Below are 19,478 nucleotides of genomic sequence, written 5' to 3'. Positions count from 1 at the left end.
AAAACCCTGTTGTAGGGGATTGTACGTGACGCCCTGGAGGACCTCGGCTGTTTACAAACTCATATTGCAGTTGTTGAGTTATTGCCGCATGATGACATTGTCGAGATACCGTTTACGAGACTGTTGATCGCCGAGGAAACTGGCGGTGTAGTGCTAAATCAGCGTCGAAAGAAGATATCATCTGTGTACTCAACGTCCAGGAACGTCGTCGTGTACACAGGCACCATACATCTCTCGCAGTTACAGGAGTCCACGCGTCTGTAGTAGACGGGAAGGCTGCTTCCAACTGATATCGGCTCCAGTACCACCTGTACCATTTAAACAATACACATTCAGTACCAGCATACAGACATGAGCACACAGGTTCCGCTTGTAACATATGTCATATGTAAGTAAACCACGCCTACTTATGGAAACACTGCGTTCCTGTAATATGCAACCAGCATTGACAGACATCGAAACAACAGTGGGACATGAAATCAAACTTCCCAGGCACATGGAAACAACGTCACCTGTATCAGGAAAACAACGTGATGTATAATCAAACTATACAGAGACATGGAAACATCGTCACCTGTATCAGGAAAACAACGTAATGTATAATCAAACTACCCAGACACGTGGAAACACCGTCACCTGTATCAGGAAAACAACATGATGTATAATCAAACTGCCCAGACACGTGGAAACATCGTCACCTGTAACAGGAAAACAACGTAATGTATAATCAAACTACCCAGACACATGGAAACATCGTCACCTGTATCAGGAAAACAACATGATGTATAATCAAACTACCCAGACACGTGGAAACATCGTCACCTGTATCAGGAAAACAACGTAATGTATAATCAAACTACCCAGAGACATGGAAACATCGTCACCTGTAACAGGAAAACAACATGATGTATAATCAAACTACCCAGACACGTGGAAACATCGTCACCTGTATCAGGAAAACAACATGATGTATAATCAAACTACCCAGACACATGGAAACATCGTCACCTGTATCAGGAAAACAACGTAATGTATAATCAAACTACCCAGAGACATGGAAACATCGTCACCTGTAACAGGAAAACAACGTAATGTATAATCAAACTACCCAGACACGTGGAAACATCGTCACCTGTAACAGGAAAACAACGTAATGTATAATCAAACCATGCAGACACATGGAAACATCCCCACCTGTATCAGGGTAATAAACGTAAAATGTAAGGAAAGTATGCAGACACGTGCGGTCAAGATCAGGTCAAGTATGTTGACATACTGACCATCTGGTGGGAACTGGTGACGCTGCAGCAACAGGAGTCCGCATAGCGTTTAATGTACGTCTTGTTATTGGTTACTCCAACTGAGATACGGGGCAGGATGGTGGCACTGGTTGTCTCTCTGCAGGCGTTGGTGTGGACCGCCCGAGTCCTATACCCCTCGATGTTGATTTCTGTGACCTCCGCCACCCTCACACAGCGGCCTTCAATGTGCACCAAGAACACCAGGGCTGATGCCAGGCTGACCAGGTAGCTGTAGGTTGTGGTCATAGTGAACTCGAGGCTGAAATAGAAGACGCTATGTGTACAGCGGGTGTTTAGTCTGCTTTAAGCTGCCATGTATCATTTCTTCATGGCAGCAGTCTATAATTTGTCAGAATGTAGTAGCATTCTGGACGAGCAGCAATGATACATTCTTTCATATGTTTTAACACACCCAACCAGGCTCAGTGGAGGGTGAAGGTTACATGACTGCCAAATGTCTTTAGGCAACAGTTCTTACAGCCGATATCTTTAGATCGCAGCTTTTACAGCCAATGTCTTTAGAGCATTGTTCTTACAGCCAATGTCTCATGGTCATAGTTCTAAGGCTCGCTGTATTGAGGTCCCATCTCGCTGGTTCAACGTCCACAGGTCACATATGTTCTGCGTTTTTATGTTAGACCTCTTTTTCACAGACTCCCTTACCTTTTCGGAGAATCGCAGACACTGCTGTGATTGATAGACCAATCCGACAAACATGGTTACCAGACAAATACGCCATCTGACCAAGGCCTAATCCTAAGTTTCATCATTCACTGGTGTGACTTCAAATTGTATGATGGATTTCCAGTTACGTGTATACTCTGCAGTCAACCATGGCCTCAGATCATTTGCCACAGCATGCTGAATGGGCGATTCATGAAAACGTCACCGTTCTCTCCAAAGTTACAGTTTGGTAGAAATAACACGACATCGAATAGTTTTAGAAAGGGATTTTGCCAGAGACAGATCCAGATCCTATTTTTTTCTGTGTTTTCTATACCATGCAATAGTATTAGGTATTTGTTCGCTTTTTTCAGTTTGTGTCCTCGTATAATACATGTGGTAGGGAAACACTATCTGCTGTTAGTTTCCTGTTAACAAGCCAATGAAGTGGAGATTCTTTCACATCACAACTAGTGTATCTTGCATTCAAGTGTTTCTATATACTATCCAAAAAGGAAACACATAGAGAAATCTGTTGTGTTTTCAAGCATGTATAATTCGTCCACATATAGACTTTTAGTGCATGAAATTTTACACCAGTTTAGAAGATAATGTCTATACAACCAAGTGGATACTTTTAGCTAACGGAGACGTTGAGCGCGATGGTGACCAATCTCAGACCATCTCTTCCAACCTTTTCCGTTCAGTTTGACCGGATATCCCTTGAAGTCCACACACCCTGGCTGCTCTGTTCTCACGCGTGGCAGTACGACCACGCAACTGTAGTACCCGGATGTGCCGATCTTGGTCTGCAGTGCTAACTCGAGGTCTGCCTGTATGGGGCGGTCATTTGTTATACCTGTTTGGCAGCCGTGATATCAAACTCAGACTAACATTCAGACGTCTGGCAACAGAAGTTTGGTAATCTCCAGCAAGCATTCTTTCAGTGGCAATGTTCCGGGTCATAGAGTCAAGACTTGACGTAGTGATTCGACCTTGAAACTATTTCGAAACGAATGCCCATTTGTGAAAGTAATCAGGATTCAGACAGTGAATATTCTTTGCTGCACAATTTAAAGTGGAAGGCGATTACTACTGTGTTGTGACGATGCCTTTCTCATCCTTGTAAAAAATCTCATGAAAAATGAACATTTTCAGGTCAAATCGGTATTTTACTTGTGCAGTTGTGTAAAATCAGGTTAGGAACACTTTGGGTACATATTTTGAGGATTGTTTGAACACAGAGGGTAATTAATCGGTTTTCAAAAATACAAATCACCTATGCGTTTCGTTTTTGGTTTTGGGATAGTATATATCCCCATAGCAGTACTCTTCATATTAATCAAACAAATATAACTTGGGGTGGTTAAGATGTGACAATTCAGAGTTACAGCCTTTCCAATAAGGCTCAAAGTACTGACATCATTCCACCCACTTGCTGTGAACGACTTTTGTTAAAGGTCACCGTTTCTCCATAATTCCGATATCACGACGTTCTCCCAGTCTACAATACGAGTGTACCTATCTGAGAGGACAAGATACGAACGACGGAAATAAACCCCGAGTGGGAGGTCATATGAGAATTATGGTGTTCTTGTCTTGCAATTGTGCAGACTTCAGCAGTCACATTGACAGTTTACTTCACGGCACATTTAGTGTTACTATTGAGCACTTAATGAAGATAGGGATGGTACAGTGATGCGTGAAACCCCGCTTTCACTAACATTGAGCTCATATATGGAGAGGTTTCAGTCTATTCTGGAACAGGGGAGGTGTATTTTTCACCTTTTGTTGAAGTAAACTGTTAACTGGTGATAATCAGGTCGAATCTAGGTTTTAGTCCTAGCGGGTTCTTACCCTGTTTGAAAATGACCACTTGGTCAAACGTACCACATAGAATAGGCATACATGGTCAGTTTGTCCAGTGGGTTATCACTATTCCATTCGGAGACTTTAAATGACAGTTAACGTATATTTTCTGGTCATAGTTTAAGATTGACACAAGCCGATGAGACGGTTAGTATCTTTAGTACCTCACATACAGTTTTTAGCCGACATTCGCATTAACGAATTTTACTGTTACAAAACAGTCACTGAAAGCCTGAGTTACAGAAAGTTCTTTCTTAATTATTGTATTTATTGAACAACCGATAGTGGCTTTTCATAATCCTTTTAATTGAGAAATTGTGTTAATGATCTGACACTAAGAGGTAAACGGAATTTAATGAAAGGAATTACTGATCTCAGTAAAATTGGAATTATTCCAGAGATTCTTTAAAAGTCTATCAAAAGCAAATGTACAATGATGACTGGAGATCTCATACATGCCATAAATATAGACAATATTCATTTTCACGTGCTTTTGGTTACGTCTGGTTTTCTCAGACTGTCGGTGATAAAGTTTCTTTATAAATCCATTCAAACGAGTTGCAATCAATACGTTTTCCATCCATGGACGTGTATATCAAATGACAGCTCACGACATTGTATATATAAAGAATTAAAAAGCTTTTAGTTCCCGCGAAATATGTATCATGTATTGTAGACAGAGAACTTTTAAACTATATTGATCAAAATGTACATACGGATTGCTAAGGTTAAAGCGTTATGAGGGTAGATCCCGAAATATATATGCAACGGAACGCAACTGTCCATTATGCAGTTTAGAAGTAAAAAATGATTATCCTTTTTTATTTGTTTGTAATATTTATGATGCTCTTAGAGCAAGGTGTCTACATCTGTATATTGTTAAAACCTAATTATCATAAATTAAAATTCATATTAACGACTAATAAAACACTTGTAAGACAATGGTACACATATTTATACAATGCATGCCAGCTACGGGAATCAAAATACTTGCCAATTCATTAAGATCATTATTACTATATGTTATAAGCCCAACCTTTGTTATTGTATACATTTTAAATGTTTGCAAAATTTGTTAATATATTGTATACGGGACTCTAGCCTATAGACACTAAAAGACTTGGCTTGAAACACATGCGAGAGTAATTGTTTTATCGGCATTTTAGAAGTTACTGGTTCAAAAGTGAAACATACAACTTTATGGATGACAAGTGGGCGACATTTCAGATTCTTTATCGTTATCAAGCTAAAAGTGACTACAACCAAATGGCCAGAAAAATATATACCTGAAATGTTATGACAAAGAGCTGATTATCATTAACAACTGCATGAATTCAGTAACAAGTGGTACATGATTGGAAGACGCCAGTTGGAGACTAAGAACATTAAACAGCACTATGATAAAGCCAACAGTGAGTACGTAAGTATGGTTTTACTCTGTTTTAGCAATATTTCAGAAAAATATCTGCGTTGGCAGCAGAATTGGGCTTCATATAGTGTACCCATGCGGGGAATCGAACCCGGGTCTTCGGCGTGACGCGCGAACACTGTAACCACTAATCTGTCCCACCGGAAAATGAAGTCAGCAACCAAGGAGGATTAAGTAGAGAAAAAAGCTGACAGGGTGCTTTGATAGTCTATAGTTTATAGTTTGACTAGTTCTGCATAGGCCGATGGCATGTAGATCCTTGAAGGTACGCGACGGCGGATTTCAATGGCTTCCAAAACTTTTCTTTTTGTGTAGTCCTGAATTTGAGTTGATAGGGCTTAAAGAAACCATCGCTAATGATGCATCTGTGCCGTTAATGAAACCATTAGTAATGATGCATCGATGTCGTTAAGGAAACCATTACTAATGATGCATCGGTGACGTTAAGGAAACCATTACTAATGATGCATCGGTGACGTTAAGGAAACCATTACTAATGATGCAGGGTGACGGTAAGGAAACCATTACTAATGATGCAGGGTGACGTTAAGGAAACCATTACTAATGATACATCGATGTCGTTAAAGAAACCACTAGTAATGCTGCAGGGTGACGTTAAGGAAACCATTACTAATGATGCATCGGTGACGTTAAGGAAACCATTACTAACGATGCATCGATGTCGTTAAGGAAACCACTACTAATGATGCAGGGTGACGTTAAGGAAACCATTACTAATGATGCATCGATGTCGTTAAGGAAACCATTACTAATGATCCATCGGTGTCGTTAAGGAAAGTTGAAGAAGCCATTACTACTGTTACGTCTTAAAGAAACCATTACTATTGAGGTTGAAGAAGCCATCACCATTACCATAGTCGGTATCGTTGAGGAATGTAGCTGTCCGAGACAAAAGTCAGTCATTTACAGTTTATATCAATATCGCTTTACCTCAATATTTATCCGCTGCTTAAAATCGTTGGTTAGGGAAAAACTCTTACGGGATTCCTTCACCTTTGCAGGATGGATTCAGTGGGTGCCAGACACCGGAAGAGTACTTCATTGTTGTAAGCAGAGACTTTTCTCTATATCACTGACGTGACAAATATTTCATGCATGTTTTTAATATATTGCTGCAGTAGAGTGTATCCAATTGTTGTTTCAAAGGACTGCAACTCAAACCAGTTTACAAAAAGATTCCGTTAAATTGGTACAACGTGTTGGGAATGCGGTACTGGTCACAGCGGATTCTTGATACTGCAACAGATGCATGGGCAGTTATTTTCCCACCGAGATTAACCTGATGAAGACGCGCAAAGGTTTTGAGAGACTGATATGCAAGTTGACTGGATATTGAAAAACGAAATAACGAGCACTATATTCACTCCTTCCTATTGTGTTACTTGTGGATTATTCCTTCTGAGGCCATGTAAAACAATACATATGCCCAAGGAGTATCAAAATTTCACTCACCAACACTTCTCTGAGTCACTGCAACGGTCAAATTAAAGGAAGCGCCATAAAATGATTATCCAGTGGCCGAATGTTAGTCCCTCTGTATCTGTAGCTTTGTGTGGGTTGTTTCAAATGGAAACGACCCGTGAAGGTCCCAGGGTAGAATAGGCCTTCAGCAACCCATGCTTGCCATAAAAGGTGACTATGTTTGTCGTAAGAGGCGACTAAGGGGATCGGGTGGTCAGACTAGCTGACTTGGTTGACACATGTCATTGGTTCCCCATTGCGCAGATCGATGCTCATGTTGTTGATCACTGGATTGTCTGGTCCAGACTCGATTATTTACAGACCGTCGCCATATAGCTGGAATATTGCTAAGTGCGACGTAAAACTAAACTCACTCACTCACTTTAAACGGAAACGTATGATATGCCCTCGGTTCACACTTAGTGCCTGTAGTCTGACAACCTTACGTTTCACACTCAGGATTAGGTATCAGTGACGTAATTCGCCTGATTGTGTTGTCATCATTTCTGTGAGAGCCTGATGTCTCAACACTTTCAAGGAAAAAAACATTGTGGCATAAGGGTGTATGAAATCGTGGTTAATGCAAATCACACATAAAGCTACCGTGTCATTATTAGGATCCATAATTAACGTCCTAAAATACCCATTATCAAAAATGGAAGTGGTGTTGTTCACAGGATTAGCGCACTATAGTCTACATTGTATGAATGTTGTCCCATACAACAGTTGCATAGAACCAGGGCAGAGATGCTCATGACAGCATTAGCGCACTATAGTCTACATTGTATGAATGTTGTCCCATACAACAGTTGCATAGAACCAGGGCAGAGATGCTCATGACAGCATTAGCTCACTATTGTCTACGTTGTATGGATGTTGTCCCATACAATATCTGCACAGAACCAGGGCAGAGATGCTCATGACAGCATTAGCTCACTATTGTCTACGTTGTATGGATGTTGTCCCATACAATATCTGCATAGAACCAGGGGAGAGATGCTCATGACAGCATTAGCTCACTATTGTCTACGTTGTATGGATGTTGTCCCATACAACAGCTGCATAGAACCAGGGGAGAGATGCCATGAAGGCGACGTGGATGCCTGGCCGAGTAATCATGCGACAGAATATCCAGGCAAAGCTACTGAGTCGGAGTTGTACCAGATCACCTTTACACCAAGTTGCCTGCAGCTCATTAGATTGAGTGTGTTAAAACAACCTGGCCATAAGGTCATCGCCATGTCTCATCAAGCATCATAGACACATCTACAGGAAGATAGCCGTAACAAATCATCATAAGACATCAAAATAGTTGACACGGAACTCGGTTTGTGGTGGAAATGTGACAATTACAGTTGAGGAAAATACTGTTGTTACATGTTTGGATAAGGATGGTGACAATGTTGCGTTGATATCACGGTGCGTCAAAGTAGATGTTTTAGCGACTTTTCTTTGGCTAATTGTACCATTAGGCGCCAATATGAACAATCCATTCGTTAATGTCACATACGCGAGTAGCATGTTTGGCACACATTCAGTAGGTGTTGACAGACATTGACTTATCTTCTTACCCATCAGTGACATAAGCGCGATCCCACACGAAATATTTATCATAGGAAGATCTACATTTTGTGATGATGAAAACTTTTTTATTTATTTAGAGTAAGTGCTACTGTCATTACGTACGAACATATTCAAGTAAATCGCTAAACACGGGCCCCACTTCTGGATGAGAGTGGGTAATCTATCAGGTGATTCTTTCATGATAAGCGTTTCTTGTACCAAGATCTCAGACGACTTCAAGTTCTAAGTTTTAATCAAGTATTATCAGATACTGGTATAATTATTACTATTTGAAGCATTATTTTTTCTTATGATATGTCTGTCTAATTATTTTGTTACCATCCACTGTAAGCTCATTTTGAGGGAATACTTTTTGTACATCCAGTTTACTGTTGTAAACATGGATGCTATGTTGCTGGTAAATACGTAGTGAACCCGACACCGCTGTTAAACAGCATTCGCAGGGCACCGGTCAATGTGAAACACAAGCATTTAATGCATGGGCCACTTAATTAATGAGTGTAGTATTACGTCCGCCAGCACCACAAGCTCATTGAACGTTACCCCTCACAGCAGATCTGGTCCGCGTTGTCCACCAAGTGATGCCACCAATATTCTCGTGTGCCAAGGGTATGTGCTACAATGCTCGACGCACGTTTACTATTGAGAAAATGCAGTAGAGTACAAGAGCCAAGGTTGGCCGTCATATTAACTTTCTGTGGACATTCAGTACGCATCCGTTGTGAATGAATGAATGAATGAATGATTGAATGATTGAATGAATGAATGAATGAATGAACTTAAGCTTCACAACGTTAACTTTTATGTACCGCCTCATGAGAATGTACTCTTGATACACAAGTTTAGAAGTAACTTCAGAGATTCATACACGTGTCAGTACTCAATGTAGTTCCATATTTGAATAGAATTTGTACGGGAAGTTTAGCAGTTGCCTTAACGTGCATAACTAGCGACCAAATGGAGAATACTACACTATTGCGACCAAAAAGATGTTTCCATGGCATTGAATGTATTATAGATATATTACAAATATGCCCAAAATATCGGGGAGAATGATGAACAGACCACACCATGAGCCTTGTGGTCTTGTGGTATATCACAGCATTGTGTGTTGTGAAAGATGAAGTTTGTGTTTAGCTGGACGATGTAACTCATTATCTGTTCAAGTAAATAGGTCACATTTTCTTTCAATTTCTCTTCATTATCTGCTTCCTCCTCGACTTCATCATTCGCATTTTATCAGTCTTTCATATCCAGTATCAGCTATGTTTTTATTGGAGTATTAATGTGTTAAACCATGTTTTTTCTTTGCATTACTTCAAGTATTTTGGCAAAACTTGTAAAACAGTGAAATGTTAAATGGGTGTAGTTACCTGAGCAGCTGTATTTAAAGATTACCAACCAATAAATAGAAAACACTGTATAAAGTGTTGTCATGCCAGTCATCGTTATATACCATCTAGACTAGCACTTAGGCCCTAACAATATAATGCTGACTGTAACTCATTTAAATTTAAAAGGAGCCCCAGTGAGTTGGGATATTTACAAGTAGGGGAGATCTAGACTTGGGTCATATAGTTCATTACAGGGAGAGCTTGGCAGTAGGGAAAATAATGTGGTTCAGGGACTGTGAGTCAGACTACAATACAAGGAGATCTTGACAGCTTGACCCCTGAAAGTTTCTAGGATTTCAGTCCTGCCCCACAACGAAGCGCATGTGATACAGTTTGTCTCCCACTAAGCAAGTCAATTTGTTCAAACTTGCCGCTGTTCGCCAAGCAGAAAATGGGTATCCGGTGGGATAAGTCATGTCACTGATAACCTTCTAGCGCCTGACAAGCAGGGTTATCTGGGACATAAAATCAGATTGTAGCGCCTTGAGCGTGCCCCTCCGTCACGCGGAATTCAGCGAATTACAAATGCCGTTATTACGTTTTACAGATTGAAGTGAAACTGCGGCAGACATGAGTGGGGTGATCCTGGCACAGTCAGGCTGGTAAGACTCATCAACAGCTCCGGGCCCTTGCTCCCTCTACACACAGCCCAGACAGCGATTAGTATTTCACCCAGGAAACGCTGCCTCGTCGAACCCACCAAAAGCTTTCGGGAGAAAATGTAGACTCCCCAACTACTAAATGCCCTTAGTTTTGGTGCCATTTTCATCATGATGACAACTGTAGAGAGTCGAACGTCCATGCAGCATGATTTAGGAGGCCAACAAACAGTGGGACTCTGACAATATCCCGGTAGTTTCCGTCGGAATATATTTCTGTTCATTTTTCATAAGCCTTGTGAATTCAAGAATGCTCGTAGTCTATTGTCTCAAAGATGTAACAACAGGTGTGGCAATGGTCATAATAATATGGGCTTGGTTCATTGTACGCAGCGAGTAGCTGAATATGGAAACTTTATGTTGCCATGATGACAACTTTTCGTGAGGTTCAGTAGAAGCGGTTCGGAATGTGACAGCCTCTCAATGGCCGGAAGCTTGTTTGTAGACTAATGATGACATTTTACCCTACATTAATCTGCGCATGAACATGGCTGTACCTCTGTGTTAACAACACTTGACAATGAGAACAAGGCGAGTATCTCAAGTTAAACAGGAAACTGATGATTTCGTCACTTCCATCAAGTAGCCGTGTATAACTAGAGAACAACAGTTGACTCGTGATGTGTAGGAAGGAGTGCTGTATGTACAGACGCTAGCAGCATCACGGACATGTGTTACAGCATCACGGACATGTGTTACAGCATCACGGACATGTGTTACAGCATCACGGACACGAATCTCATCCACACGTTGTTTATTGAGCAAGTACTGGAATACAGATGTCTCCCTTAATCCATACAATGATTATTGAATCAGTACTGGAATACAGATACCAGTATTTCAATTCACCCACACGCTGATTATTACTGTAACACAAACACGGGCATGTGGACGTTACACCACTGACATGCTGACTGTAACACAAACACGGGCATGTGGACGTTACACCACAGACACGCTTACTGTAACAGAAACACGGGCATGTGGACGTTACACCACAGACATATGCTTACTGTAACACAAACACGGTCATGTGGACGTTACACCACAGACATATGCTTACTGTAACACAAACACGGTCATGTGGACGTTACACCACAGACATATGGTTACTGTAACACAAACACGGGCATGTGGACGTTACACCACAGACATATGGTTACTGTAACAGAAACACGGGCATGTGGACGTTACACCACTGACATGCTTACTGTAACACAAGCACGGGCATGTGGACGCTTCACCACAGACATGCTTACTGTAACACAAACACGGTCATGTGGACGTTACACCACAGACATATGGTTACTGTAACACAAACACGGGCATGTGGACGTTACACCACAGACATATGGTTACTGTAACAGAAACACGGGCATGTGGACGTTACACCACTGACATGCTTACTGTAACACAAGCACGGGCATGTGGACGCTTCACCACAGACATGCTTACTGTAACACAAACACGGGCATGTGGACGTTACACCACAGACATATGCTTACTGTAACAGAAACACGGGCGTGTGGACGTTACACCACAGACATATGCTTACTGTAACAGAAACACGGGCATGTGGACGTTACACCACTGACATGCTTACTGTAACACAAGCACGGGCATGTGGACGTTACACCACAGACATATGCTTACTGTAACAGAAACACGGGCATGTGGACGTTACACCACAGACATATGCTTACTGTAACAGAAACACGGGCATGTGGACGTTACACCACAGACATATGCTTACTGTAACAGAAACACGGGCGTGTGGACGTTACACCACAGACATATGCTTACTGTAACAGAAACACGGGCATGTGGACGTTACACCACTGGCATGCTTACTATAACACAAACACGGGCGTGTGGACGTACGTAATATTTCTCTACATCCACATACTCAATATTAAGAAAACTGGAGCATATATTGTGTATTGTACCATTAAAAATCAAATGAAGTTTAAAAAATGAAATATCTCTTTTTGTGTGTGTATTTTGTTGGTGACACCGTTTTATGGCCTCAACCGTAGGTAAGTGCAGAGAAAAATGTACAAATAAATGGGTGGATTAATTTACCAGAAAAATGTCTCTGATAAATGAGAATGATGCTCTTGACTGAAAACAGCAATACACATATCGATGCAGCTATCAATACGCTTGTTGGATGCATCTCCAAGTATGATGCTTAATCTGCATAAGATGCATCGAAGAGTGCAACGCATGGCACATATCAGGTGCATCTGCCAGAGTGATGTTTTACTTATATCACATGCCAATAATGCTTTCTATATCACAGCGACCTGTACCAGAAAAACTATAGCCGACATATCAGATGCATTTACAAGAAGAATGCAATATATATTTGGTATACAAATACAGTGGACTCCCTCTAAACCGACATGTCTCTAATCCGACATACCCTGTAAACCGACATATATGTATTTGGTCCCGAATTTGTCCCTATATAATATCAAATAACAAATCAATTCTTTAGTGAACAGGTTTACAGACTTTTTATTACATACTTGCGATAGATAGGAACAGAGATAAACCATGGATGACAGCTGAAATACGAAAACTAATTCGTAAACATAATCGCAAACATAAGCTTGCCAAACGAAGAAATTCTTCAACTGACTGAAAATTGTTTAGGAATTTAAGAAATAAAGTGGTATCAGCTGTAAAGAAATCAAAAGAATTATATTTTCAGAAATTAGACATTATCATCAATGATAATTGTGATTGTAAGACATGGTGGGGTCTGATAAAATCTTATCTTAGAAGAAATGAAACATGTATATCATTTCCATCTACATCACACGAAAATGTAATATACGAGGATCCAGAATCAATAGCAAACATCTTAAATAATTTTTTGTGAGTCAGTCTACTGTCCCAGATCCGGATCGCCCGCTTCCTCCCCCAGTTATGATAACACAAAGTAGATTAGACTGTACTGAGTTATCACAGCGCAATGTCCGAGACATATTGCTTTCTCCTAATACTAGAAAAGCTACTGTCCCAGACGGAATTGGAAATACCTTTCTTAAGCTTAGTGCGATTAAATTCTCATTACCCCTGTGTGATATTTTTGACAAATCGCTCCACGCAGCAGTTTTTCCTAAGATACGGAAAAAGGTATCAGTAATTCCTCTACACAAGAAGGGTTCAGTTAGTTTCATGTGCATTTACCTTGTGGTTTGTCATGTGACTATCCTGCGTTAGAACTTTGGTTTATTTACTTTTGTAAAATGCATTGGAGAGGCATTAACATAAGCTTCTAGCTTGTGTGCCAATCCACTCGTTTTTCACGAATAAATATGTTTAAACCATCTCAAACAACACACTCCCTCTAATCCGACATCCCTCTGTTCTGAATTCCGACATTCAAATCCGCTCTCAAACATATTTTACAGCAATTGTATTCTCTCTACACCGACATTGTTATTTCCCAGGAGAGTTTCTGCGTACATGTAACACGGTTGTTGACAATAGATATGAGCTTTAATAATTTCTTACAAATACGCAGTTTGTTGGATGGGATGATTTCATCTTATAAAAATGAGCAAATATATAATAACATTTTCCAGATAATGAGATCTAAATTGAGTGAAGGCTGAATATCTAAATAGATAATGAAATTCATCAGCCGTGGAAGGCAAATTACAAAGATGGCAGGTTATATAATTTTGCGGGGTTTGAGTTATTTCTTGAAACGCTTAGAGAGTCAGCCATTTCGCGTGATTTTGTTTAACAACAATCACTATACTTCAGTCGTTTTATGAAATTTCATTTCATCTGTATGTGGTGGACAGGGGTTTGTGAGGTGTGGCTGCAGCAAGTGTCAAACAAACAGGTGTACATACTTCAAAGCTAAGCTGAAGGCAACGGTCGCTGCCACAATAGTTCTAACTGTTAGTGACAATAAGTGATGTTGAAATTGTGATCCATTTCAGTACACTAGGTTATTAGGTGAACTTTGAGGGAAAGCCTGAAGTGTAATGATTGTTGTTATACACAATATGACGCAAACTGGTTGACTCTCTAATCATTTCAAGAAATGACTCAAATTTTTAGTCATTTCACGAAATAACTGATTTCATAATCTGACTGTAAGATATAAATCGTATGCATCTACCAATAGAGTTCATGTAAACTGTCCCATGCAGCAGAGCTGCATCAAGCTGGAGGATGTATCTAACACAAGTTCGTATATCTATCACATCTCATCAGATCTAACACTGGTATCGGCCAGAGGGTGTATTGCTACAGACACGTTATAGCCTACTTGTGGAATCACCCTTGAGAACATTGCTTATTGCGTCATATAGTGTAGAGGAATAGAGTATCGCTTGTTGTCCACATCTACTTCAGTGCATCCAAATGCGCAAGTGAAACATTCAGTCAAAGTTCAATTCTAAGAATAAGTTTCCTTTTCCCATACAGTCGAACTATGCATGTAGTATTTTCAACCTGTCGACACGACCACAACAGGATAAACTATAAACAGTTACATCTGTTTATCCAAACTATAAAGCATAAGAACAATGCTGCCAAAATAAGTTTTACCGCTTACAACAGTGTCTCTAATCTTTGAACGAAAATCACACCTTTGGACATGTTCACACAAAAGATGATCGGCTCGGATGGATCTGTTTGAGAACCTTATAGACTCAGCGTAGCGTCTTGATGAACATAAATGTTACCATTAGTAAAAATATGTCTTCATATACAGTGATATAATATTGAAAATGGATGTTATGTGCAACATTGAAGGAATGACAATGAACTGTGATCTTACCTGAGTCAACGACGGCAGATGTACACACAGGTGCTACAGACTACAGTTCTTATATGGGGCAGCATAGGTGTAAATATAGCATGTCCAAGCAGGGATACAGTTACATGGGTTGGACCATGCAGTGGGAGGGACAGGGGAGGGTTTGACACCATTCCTCATGACGATTCCAAGAATTCTATTTTAGATGGTCTTCTCTCATAACCTGTGTTTATTTTTTTTATGACAATAATGTTTGGTGTTGAATTCAGGACAGCAAATTTTGTCACAGAAACAGTGCGCAGTAATGACATGCGCAAGAAATCGTGTTTACAACATGCCTGGAAATGTCGGTACAAGCAGTAAATTGTCAGGTTTAAGTGACGTCTGGTGGTTGGTGGAGATTCCAGCATGGCGGGATGACGCGGCCAGATCAGTCAGGAGATAGCCTGGTCATGGTCCGGTCATGAAAGCTGTCATTACTGCTACAAGGGAATTGCATGTCACACTATATGCCCACTAGAACCACGGCCTCCAGGCACGTTCGGAGTCTTGCCGATCATTTAAACATTACAGCTATCTGAGGCAGAGATTTAATCATTGGTGTGTGCTTTGCTGGGGGCGTCTTGTGACGAACGCAGACCACACCCACCATTAAGTCGGCAAAGCTAGAAATATGCATTGGTTAGTGGAACTGTATGGTATTCGTATAGTAGCTATGTGCACTATATTTGTGAAAACGAAAGAAATCATGCTGGGTTTAAAAAAAATGTCAACAGTGAATTGGTAAGTAATCGATAACTAATCGATAAGTAATCGTATGAGACCCATGAATCGTTCCCCGGATGTTGTCAACGTGTAAGCGCTGCCCACATTAACGAGCATGAGTTACCAACAGCCATCACACTCGGTAATCACAAAACCCAGATCCTGCTTCATAGGTCACATGACAACATTGTAACATTTATGTGACCAAGACAAATCGTTGACTGATTCACTGGCCAATGTCATAATAACGTCTGTTTGACCGTAATAAGTCCGTCATCATAACATGAATATCACCATGTTAATTCATAGGCTCATATCTGGACGACACATATATTGACATATTGATTAGCAGACCGATATCATACATTATGTGCGTCTTTGATTCACTCGATCATAATCATGATTCACCTGCATGACAATGCTAATCCATGAGTTGATAATATGATGACATCTATGTGACGAAGCAAATTCCACATGATATTATCTTCACGAATGAACCATTATGGCAGGGAGCAAACATTGTTAAAAGCCTAAATGTTTACGTGCAGATGTCGTATATAAACCAGCATCAACCTGACTGACTGACGTTTGATACAGTGATAACACTGATTTTATCAGCAGACCTATTACTTAGGTAATACGGGCCTCATCAAAATGGTTGATAAAAACCATGTGATCTGACTGACGTTGATAATACGTTGATAACACTCTCTGACTTGACTGACGTTGATAACACCTCTATGATCTGACTGATCTTTAATACGTTGATAACACCCATCTTTGTCAAATAATCACATTATTCCCTTTGGGTTATTTAGCGGATTTTCACGCACTGATGACAGAAAAACAACAACAATTGTTTAGTTCATTATTTATTCAAACGATTACATTCAACAAGTAGCCGTTGTTGGTGTATACAAGCAAGGACATGTCCTTTATATACATTTTCGGCATTACTAAACGTCTAACCTTAGTCGCAAAAGAAAGTAAACCGAGTTTTTTAATGTAATTAAATATTGACTGAACTGTTGTCAAGACTGATTATGCGTATTCAGATATCCTTCTTTCCTGGAACAGGTTGTAAAATGAAATCTGTGGCTTAAAATGGTTCATACAAATGCATTGGAAAATGACAAATGTGCAGACACATGGAAAATATCTACATGAAACGTAATTTATTTAATATTTACTTTATTTTAAATGTACATGTGTGTCTAGAAGAAGTTTTCACTTCCAAAGATCAATCGCAATTGACACCAATCGGTAACTGTGTATTGTGCAAAGAATTATAACCAAATTATATTTCAGTAGATGAAATCTGGTTGAAGAACAAAGATGGAGAATATTTAGAGGTATAGTTTCTTTTGCTCCTAACCATATGTAATGCATTAATATGCAAGCAGGATGAACTGTCCATAAAGAGCGATTCGCTCTGCACATGTTGCCCAAGATGGCGCTCCTAGAAACTCCTGTTTTCATTGCACATCTTCTATTTCGGTATGATATTTTTGATCAAATATGATACATGGGGTTGAGAAAACATCGAATGATGTTCTGTCTTTTTTTGGGTCATGAGTGTTGTGATATCTCAATGATTATGTTCAAAGTGTCGTGATATCCTACTGACCACTGGCCCAGAAACGCTGTGAAAACAACACAGAAGTTGACATCCATAACATTTTGTCGTATATCTCACTGACCGTGTTAAAAGCATCGTGATATCTCAATGATCATGATCAAAGTGCCGTAATATCTCAATAATCGTGCAAGTGTCGTGATATTTCAATGTTTATGTTCAAATGTGCCGTGATATCTCAAATCGTGAACAAAGTGTCATGATAACCTAAATCCTTGATACAAATCCCATTATGACTAAGAAGGAAATGTGTGTGGTCTTTCAAAGGGGATTTCAAAGTGTCCGTTTTTCAAAGAAAGAAAAGATTGTATACATCACAGAGCCGCAGTAATTGTAAATATATGGGCAATTATCACTGTCATGATGCTCAAAAACTTAAAGAACATACACATGCATACCTTCAACTATATACAGTGTCGTAATCAACCCCATCGGTAGGCAGATTGTGTATCATGCGACGATACGATCAGACTGATCACTACGGAACTAAGTGCTTACAAGACACGGGCACGCGGACGTTTTGTCCCTTCTTCAACAGATGGCCGGTCCACACACTGTCAATGTGCCTAAAGGTTATGAGGTTTGATATCTTAGTGATGTGTTATGGTGATTCTTGCAGTGGTGCGCTATACACTCACCCGACCGTTTATCATTGCCAGGTACTCACAGCTCAGATAAGAACATGTTCCTGAAGGACGAAGCTTGTTTTCCCCACCAGTAGGTTGTTGATGCGAGTAGGAAATCTAGCTGTAGCTTCTCCCGACCACCTCAACTCTTTATGTCCAACTGGTTGGATTTCTCCACAGACAGAAACTTACTCTTGCTGCTTAGTTTTGGGATGAATATTTAAAAAAAATACCTAAGATGTTTTGGAAATCATTCATCATTCCCAAAAACGTTTGAAAAAGAAATTTGCAAATATACAAAACGGGTGGTGGGTGCAAGAGTGATCTGTTCTCTCCGTTGCGAGAAGAATATCTGTATCCTAAAGAGCTTCCAATATCTATAACAGTCCCTACCAAAGTTTCTCCAAGTTGGTGTCTCTGTCCGAGTTGTCACCATGGAAGCATAGCATGATGGCCATCTTTTCAAGGGAGACGTGTAATTAAATGGCAGATTCCCACCCAAATCATATGGACACGATGATGACAACTTACACTCAATAAATACATGGTAGTTAATCATTTTCTATTGTAAGTGGCTGCGAACTGTGATATAACCCAAAACATTATTATCTTTTGTGATTTGCTTCCATGATGTATATACAAGTACTCAACAAGTGCTTACACGGGTAAAGCAAAGCCTCATACTGGCCAATAAATAAGCTGATGGTGACATATCAAAGTATTCCTGGAGGGAACTGGAATATGACAATGTTTAATGATACACCACAGTATGGTTACTTCAATGTCTTCAGTGTACGTTGTAAGCGTCTTTGTCCCCGTCCTCGTCGCTGACACAGTCGTAGGCGGGGTTCTCTATGCCGTTATCCATCATGACAGGTTCGTCTTTGTTGTTGTCGGGGAAGGTGATGCGGTAGAAGGTGTCCACTCGATGCGGGTCGTCTTCCAGTAGCTTGCCGTGAGGAATCTTGTACTGGCGGTGTCTGTCGACAGCAGCAAGTAGCACGTTAGTAGGGGAGGTTTAAATGGAGCTCATTTAACTCAAGAGGGCGGTAAAAAAAGTATTCATCAGGTCAAAAGTAGCAATAATCGTCTCAGGACCAATGATGGCAATGTCTGCTTCTGCTTCACTGTTTAAAGGTATAGTTGCAACACCAAGACGATAATATAATGTCTACATTACGTGGAAAATTAGATTCCGCACTGACAAGAACATGGACTTATGTCTTCCTCACGTAATAAAGACAAATGGCGTCTTCCTATCACCACGTCTGTTGACAGTCTGTA

At 40.2% G+C, this 19,478-nt stretch overlaps 1 protein-coding gene across 1 annotated transcript in view; it reads right to left on the bottom strand.

The window, feature by feature from the left end:
• Positions 1-16,791: 16,791 nt before the first annotated feature.
• LOC137281501 (low-density lipoprotein receptor-related protein 4-like) overlaps positions 16,792-19,478 on the bottom strand; it is a 32,471-nt gene continuing 29,784 nt past the window's right edge. The window contains exon 21 of the mRNA XM_067812759.1: positions 16,792-19,174. Within this exon, the coding sequence (XP_067668860.1) occupies positions 18,982-19,174 (193 nt within the window). The 3' untranslated portion in view covers positions 16,792-18,981. The remainder of the gene's footprint in view (positions 19,175-19,478) is intronic.

Source organism: Haliotis asinina, chromosome 4, assembly GCF_037392515.1.
Source record: "Haliotis asinina isolate JCU_RB_2024 chromosome 4, JCU_Hal_asi_v2, whole genome shotgun sequence".
In the NCBI taxonomy this organism is placed as follows: domain Eukaryota; kingdom Metazoa; phylum Mollusca; class Gastropoda; order Lepetellida; family Haliotidae; genus Haliotis; species Haliotis asinina.
This window is presented reverse-complemented; position numbering and strand designations above follow the sequence as displayed.